We start from the raw sequence: 7742 nt of genomic DNA on the forward strand, positions 1-7742 counted from the left end.
ATAGCCCATCCCTTCCCTGTACACCTTACTAGCTCCCAGGAGAAGGGAAAGCGCTGCTTGAGGCTCCAGCCTTTCCTGCAAGGACACCACGCTGGAGTTTGTTGCAACCATGTAGACAAACGGTCTGCAGTGGTGGAGTGAGTCAAAAAAGTTGAAAAAAATCCAGAAGTGAAGCAGCATAAGCCCCTGTCCTGGCTTGGAGGGGCACGGAGCAGCCAGAGCTTGCATGTGGGCTGCTTTAATTAACTTCTCAGAGGCAGGGCAGCGGTCAGGCCTGTTTACAAATTGCACAGGGCCAGGCTGTTCTCCCCACGTGCACGGGCTGGCCCAAACGGGGAAGGGAACCGTGTGCTGGCAAACAGCCCCGTGGGGTGCTGAGTCAGCCCCAGGGTGGAAGAGGGGATTTCCAGCGGCCTGTGCTGGTGGGACTGACACGGAGTGGCTCGCTGGGTGCTCGCTGCTGGGGCAGCCTCGGATGCAGGGGAGGCATAGCAGGGTGGTTAGGGTGTCAGAGACTGGATTTGGGGTTGCTGCAACAGGGTTTGCCGCTGTTGAAGTCTTCTTCGGGGTCATCTGGCTAAACTCGAGCAGGGTCTGGTTGGTGGTTATCAGATAGCCTGTCCCGATCAGGAACTGGGCACGGGGCATGAAGCCCGTGAAGCCTGCGTGGCTGGAAGGCACGCAGCAATGTGTATGGGGGCGTGGCTGCCAGCGCTGCTGCTGTGGCTGGGTGGCCCTGCTGGTGGCCTGGTCCCGGAGGGTCAGCTGCAGGATCCTGATGGGGACATGGGGCCTTGAGTACTGCCGGGGGCAGGCTGAGCAGGAAGAGGAGCCACTGGGTGCTGCTGTGTCCTGGAGCTGACCCTGGTCTGGGGAGGGCAGCTCCGCCAGCCCCCGAGACGGGGAGCTCAGCATCCCTTGGCACCCGTTTGGCTGGGACATGGTGGCAGAAAGGTTGGTGCTGTAGGGTGTGGGTGGCGATGGAGAGAGGGGCAGGTGCTGGCCCACAGCCTTGTGAACACCTCCAGAGTAGATGGGGCCAGGTAAGATGGTCATGCTGTGTGCATGACACCTCCTGGCCACTTCCCTGAACCCAAACGCAGCCAGGCTTCAACAGCAAACAGTGCAGGTCCCTGGCCTGGTTACTGCACCAACTAGTCCCTTCCCAGCCTCCTGGTGGTAGGCTGCCTGCCAGGGCCAGCCCCATGTCCCCCTGCCCTCCGTGGGCACAGGGCAGAGCAGTTGCCAGCAGCAGTGCCACCCCAGCACCAGTGCCCACCTCACATGTGCTGAGGCGCAGAGCAAGGCTGGGGGCAGCTCTGGACCAGCAGCAAGATGCACACTCAGTCCTGCCCATCTCATGTCACCTGTGTGAGGGGTCCTGGAGCAGCATCGTGTCCTTCACTCCTGCTCCTTGCAGGCAGCCCCTCAGCCGCTGCCCAGCAAAGTGTCTCTTAGTGAAGAAGTGCTGGGCTCTGGGGATGAACCCTGGGAGCAGAGTACCCAGCATACAAAAGGCAAAGAGGAGCCCAGCCTCATGGTACGGGGGTCTGCTTTGGAGTGGTGGTGGGAACTGTGGGACCCAGCAGTGGGGGAGGTAAAGGCACGGGGTGACAGCATGGCTGGGAGTGGATTAAGGGTGCAGTGGGAGTCCAGACGCACATGACAACCTGAGGGACATGCACCAGCTGAGAGGCAGAGACCTGCTGGTGCCAAGTGCTACGGGGTCCTGACAGGTCCCCTTGTTCCTTCTCTGCCCAGGTCATCAGGACCTGGCTCATCTTCAGGGCGAAGGCTGTGACTATGGCCCCTGGATGCCTGCCAGGGCTGAAGCAATGCTGGCAGCCCTCAGAGGCTGCTGTGGGAGACTGGGAAGGGAGGAGGCATGAGCACCAGCAAACTGCCAAACTGCCTTGGGGACAGGCTGGGAGAGCTGAGATGGGAGTGCACATTTGGGCAAGACAGGCAGGCAGTGGAGGGACAGAGATGCACATGGAGTCAGGACAGGCAGCCCCAGGGTGAGCACAAGGCCCTGGGGGTCTGCAGCCACAGCAAGAGAGCTGTCTTCAGAGGGGGAACCCTATGGCTGAGCCAGGATGTCATGAACAGTTTCTAAGGACAGACCTGCAAGCCACGCCAGTCAGCAAGACACACAGGAAAGCAGAGGGTGTCTCATTGAACAGACTCGGTAGCAGCCAGTATCAGGCCTGGCAGAGAAGTGTGACTGTCATGTCACCAAGACTGCATGGCATCTGACAGACAACAAAGAAAGTACCACATTAACATGGCAGCTTTTCAAGGCACTAAAAGCTGAGCAAGTGGGGAAGTGTCAGTGTGGTGGGAAATGGGCTCATGCTCTGCTGGCATCGACCATTCTCTTGCAAGGGCTGCAGGCAGCACCAAGCTTGAGGGCAGCAGAGGGACAGACATCTGTGCAAGGGAGCATGGGGCACAAGCGGGCACATTTGTGTCCGAAGGAAAGGCCCATATATTGGGGGAGGGGAGGGAATGCCTTTCCTTCCCATGCCCCTTCTGGCAGACAGACCCAGTGCTCACCCTGCCATCCCCAAATCCCACAAGGCTCCATGTAGCAGTCATGCCATACAGGGCAGGGGCTGCCAGGTGGGGGACGGGCATGCTGGTGGCTCTGACACCTCTGCAACCACTGCTCTGGGGACATGAAGCCATGTATGAGCTCATATTAACTCCTGAGAGCTTTGTGCATGCTCAAAACAGCTGAACATCCAGCTTTCAGGCTAGCCCAGATGCAGCACAGCCCAGGGACAGGCCAGTTCCCTGCACAGTGGCTATCCCAGCCCGGGGTCAGAGGAGCTGCTTCCCAGGTCCCTGGCTGGCGTGACCCTACTTGTGGCAGTAGCCCAGGAGTGCCGAGGCAGGACCAGAGGATGGGACGCAGCCCTGTTCTCTTTCAGCCAGAGGAAGGACAGTACTGTGGTTGCGGGACTGTCTTGGGACTCAGCACTGAAATCAGCGTCTGCCGCCGAAGCGCAGACTTCCTTCCTCAGCCCCTTTCCTGACTCCCTCTCTGCCTCGGTGCCCCCATCTGTACAATGAAACCCACAGGGTTTCCTCTGAATGAACTTTAGTGGCAACATTGCCCATGGGTGGCTTTCACAGCCCAGAGCCCCTGTTTCCCCTTGCCGCGATGCTCATGGGGCAAAAGCCAGTCTCTGCACACCAGCAGCTGTGCACAGTCCATGGGTGACAGCATGGGGGAGATTTAGGGGAGGACTGGCAAGCCAAGTGCTGCTCCTGGAGAGCACCGTGCGGGGGAGTAACGTGTGTGGGTGCAAGCACCGACTTCCAGCTGCAGGCAGGAGGCCAGGAGCAGGCAGGAGCCCTTTCTCCGAGGTGTGGCCCCAGCGACGGGGTCCCCGCTTTAGAAGAGGGATGCAGACCCCTTTGCACCACAGATACACCTTTGGGAACATGGATCCCAACCAAAAGGAAGAGGCAGGGTGCAGTATTACTGCTGTTGGTCTTCAAGCATCCCGATGGCTGGTTTGCAATACCAGGCAGAGGCAAGCAAGAGGTCAGTGTGTGGCTCCTCCATGTGCGCCACAAGGGGGGAAGATGGGGAAATGAGCTCTGTGCAGGACTGGGCTGAGCACGTTCTCAGGAAAGGGCTGCCTGCGGGTGACAGCCACAGCATGCTTCATTTCCATGACCCTGCATAATCACCAATGGTTGAAAAGTCCAGTGGCATCTTGTTCAGCTTCAGAAAGAGGAAATGCGTGAAATGAGAAAACTTGGATAAAATTAAGCTAAAAGAAGCAGCATGGTCACACAGTGTCAAGCAAGGTCACAAATATTTAAGGCAGCCTTTCAGGGTTCCAGGTATCAAAGGCAGAGAGGAAACAGCAGGGCTGAACACCAGGGCCAGAGGTTGTTCGAAAAAGAGAGACCCCTTCAAAGGGCTGAAGGCATGTCTAGATGACAAAAAATAGTATCAGGTAGGTAAGATGTAAAATCTCAGTAAGACAAACAAAAAACAGAACAAAGAACTGCCTGTAGAAGCAGCCAGCAGTCCTTTTTGCAAACACTTCAAGAGCTTCGAATCTGCCACAAAGTCTGCAGGGTCAATAGGAGAGCATGTCCTCGCAGCAGAGGAGTGACATCCCCTGGGGTGGCAAGGTTGCTGCGAAACGTGGTTCAAATGCCAGCGCGCTGCAAGGTTTGTGGCAAAATGGGACACGTGTGTGGCAGCATGTCTTGACCCTGGCATCACAGCAGGATATGGCTCCCTGCCTGCACCCCGCTGAAATACACCCTGCCCATCCTCCCAGCTGTGTCACATCTGCCGGATGCGCTCTGCAAAGGGGTGACATGGAGGAGGCAGTGGGACCTGCCAAACCAAGAAGCCTAGGGACACCTGCATCTTGTCTTGTTGCAAACAAGCCAAAGCTGTCTTTTTGGCTTTGGGTTTGCCTTGTGTGACCAGAGCACAAAGCTGCTGGACCTGCTGGGAAGGTGGTGCCGGCTTGCAACACCCCTCCATCATCTGTGCAAGAGCCCGGGTTACACTCAAGGCTGTATTTTTCTGATGTGGAGCAAGGGGAAGTGTGAAGAGCAAGAGGGCTTCCTAGCAACTGCTTGGGCTACACTTCCTCCATGGCTTTTGAGGTTTCAGATGGGGTAATGAAGGACTTTTGGAGATGCCATATACTGTTAACATAGGAGCTGACAACCATTGTGCTGGGAGTGGTGCACAGAGGGACTGGGGATGTGGGGTTTTTTAGTCTTTTTTAATTTATGGAATTTCCCTACTCATTTTCCAAAGATCCTCCAAATGAGGAACCTATTCCTACTGATACAGTTTGCTTTTGCAGACCTTTATTTCGTGAAAGACCCAGAAGCACCAACAAGCAGGGAGAGGTGACATCTGAGTTGCTGCTGTTGCTGGAGGCAGAGGAGCAGTTGCTTCCCCCCACCCCACAAACCTCCCACCTGAGGTGGAGCACAGCTACCTCCCAGCTACCTCCCAGGCTGTGCCCTGCTGCGATGCCAGGGTCCTTGACTGTGCACTTGCAGCCCCAGGGCACTTCTGCTAGGGCAAGCGTGTTTGAGCATGGTAAACTCTCCACAGGTGACCTTCATAACATGAGCGAAGAAAATAAAAAGAGAGGTTCGGGGCGGGGGGACGACACACCACTGGCCCTGCCAGCTCTATTGCAGGAAGAAATGAAGCACAGACAAGGGAGAAGAGGCTGAGACTGCCTTTCTGATCATGGGAGGGCACAAGGAAGGTGGCCAGGCAGACTCCAGCTCTGTCCCTGAGAGGTAAAAGACTGCTGGAGTATCTGCCCTCAAGCACCATCATTGCAGAAAAAAAAAAATAAAGCCTTCTACCACGTTTTGCTCAGGGTCAGATTTTTGGGGTGGCTGGGAAGACTGTATTTAGAGAGGGCCACCCCGCACTGGCCTGCTTGATTCTGCTGAATAAAGGTGTTGCAGGATGTGCAAATCAAGCGAAGGACGTGCACCAGTAGAAAGCAGAGCCTGACCCCAGGCTTGGGAGTACTGGACCTTGCTGAAGAGCACAATAAAGGGGAAGGCCATCACAAGGGGCTGGAGCCCTGCTGCAAAGCCTCAGAAAAGATTTCAGGGCTTGTTTTTCTCCCAGCTGTGTGTTTCGGCTGGGACGTGGGCCAAGCACATCCAGCAAGGGCTGCTGGGCGGCTGGGGAAGCTGGAGCACAAATTCATCGACTCCTCCCCTGGGCCACCTCTGATGGTTGGGTCTGCTGCCGTGGCCAGTGTCACCAGCCTCCAACCACACAGACAGACTCACCGGTAGCCCTCTCCCTGCCCACTGCTGTGCCTGTGCCACCTTGTCACCCCTTCATGGTCATTCCCGCTCCCAGCATGTGTTGGCAACACAACCTGCCACAACACTTGGGCTCCAGGTCCCCAGGGCTCTCATCAGTTTGTTCCTGAGCATCTGCTCTCAGCCCAGTCTTGAGCACCCAACCACTTCTGCCAAAACCTTGGCTTTCCTGCCCCTGGCATGCACTGCCAGGTAATTACCTGGCAGTAAGATCATCAGTGCACTTCAGAAGTCCTTTTATCACAATCCTTATCAGGCAGTAACAAGGTGAGGGTTGTCCTGATGTAGTCTCTGTACTGTGTGAGTATGGAAGCTACATCTTCCTGCAAAACCCCAGTCATGAACCAGCACAGCTCACAAGACCACCTGGGACCGCTGAGATCTGTGCTTGGAGGGGAGGCAACCCAGCTGTTGTGGCTAGTAACTGCTCCTGACAGAAAGCCTGAAAACTGTTGTTCTCAGACAAATGATCAGAGAGCAGCAAGACTGCAAAAAGGGCATGAAGCTGCCCCAGTGCACAGAAGAGAAGAATGAAAGCGGCGCTGACACTGGCAGAGGTTCCTTCTCCAATGAGGAAGCCTCTTGCACCATATGTGATTTCTCTGTGCGGCTGTTTCCTTTCTGTGCGTGCACCTCTTGCAATCAGATGCGTGTGCTGTGAGGCAGCCAGCGGAGCTGAGACCTCAGTCCTGTCCTGGGAGCACAAGCAAACATGGCCCTGCGATGGACATTGCTCCTGCTCCTCACACCTCTGCTGGCAGTAGAGGAGCAGGAAGAGCCGGACCCCAACAACTCCGGAGAACCTCAGGAAACAGGTAAGAAGCGCTCACTCCTCTCCCCGCAAGAGAAGGTTTTGCTGCTCTCCTGCTGCAAGGTTGCTGTGTATCTTTACCGCGTGTAGGATGCAGTAGCTGTATCAGAGAGGACTGGAGCCCAGACAGCCAGGGCCCAAGACACTTAGGCTTCAGTCGGGTTGTGGTGGGGTGAAGCTCTGTTTGGGGATGGAGGGCAGCAAACCTCAGTGTGCTGGGAAAGCCTCCGCAGGGGCCGTGTCATTCCTCCATGGAGTGGGCAGTGTCCCTGGGAGCAGCAGGTGGCTGTCTCTCTTTGCACAGCGTGCAGATGCCACGTCCTCACTGTGGTGAAGATGGGTGCTGGTGCCCAGAAAAGACCTGGGAGCCGTGAGCTCAGCCCCTGTGTCTCCAGGACACCCTGGTGGGCAGGAGTTACGGTGTGCTGGGATTGCTCTTTAACGGGCTTTCTTGCTGCCAGAGGCGCAGGGCACCCCCAGAGCTTTGCCAGGCTCTTCCTATGCAGGCTGCACACTGCCAACCCAGCAGAGTCACTCAGTGGGTATCTTCAGGCTCACGTGTTATCGAACCTCCCCAGAGGCTGGTGAATCAGTCCAGCGAGGCACTGTCTGGGATTTGAGCTGTGGTCCAGGGGCTGTGACTTTGCATTCCTCTGCATCTGTCGGAACTGGAGTATTTCTCTAAATTAATCTTGCTGGAGTTAGGTGATGAAAATCATTACACTAGCACCTACTCATGTTGTCCCAACCCACTGCGGGGATGTGTCTGGGCTGACGCAGGCTAGAGAAACCTGCTGATTAAGGATCCTGGCATGATAGAGGCCAGGGAATGGGACCAGGATCTTTAACTGCTGATATGAAGTGATGGCAGGGTCTGTACTGTGTGATATGGGCCATAGAAGCCTGTTCCCAGGGGAAATGTGTCCCTGTGGTTGCAGGGAGCGTAAGCACAGCACACCATTGCTGAAAAACCAAGGGCTAAACCTAACATAAAAGATATCATCCTGCCCAGAGTGACTTCCCCTTGCCCAGATCCCCCACTGAAGCTGTCCTCCCAGGCCAGCATGCGCAACCGTGCCCAAAC

At 56.2% G+C, this 7742-nt stretch overlaps 1 protein-coding gene across 1 annotated transcript in view; it reads left to right on the forward strand.

The window, feature by feature from the left end:
• Positions 1 to 6558: 6558 nt before the first annotated feature.
• The window catches only part of LOC103922316 (receptor-type tyrosine-protein phosphatase mu-like), an 18811-nt gene continuing 17627 nt past the window's right edge, over positions 6559 to 7742 (forward strand). The window contains exon 1 of the mRNA XM_009330426.1: positions 6559 to 6662. Coding sequence (XP_009328701.1) covers positions 6560 to 6662 — 103 coding nt within the window. The 5' untranslated portion in view covers position 6559. The remainder of the gene's footprint in view (positions 6663 to 7742) is intronic.

The sequence above is a fragment of the Pygoscelis adeliae genome, unplaced genomic scaffold (assembly GCF_000699105.1).
Source record: "Pygoscelis adeliae isolate BGI_AS28 unplaced genomic scaffold, ASM69910v1 Scaffold628, whole genome shotgun sequence".
Classification (NCBI taxonomy): Eukaryota; Metazoa; Chordata; class Aves; order Sphenisciformes; family Spheniscidae; genus Pygoscelis; species Pygoscelis adeliae.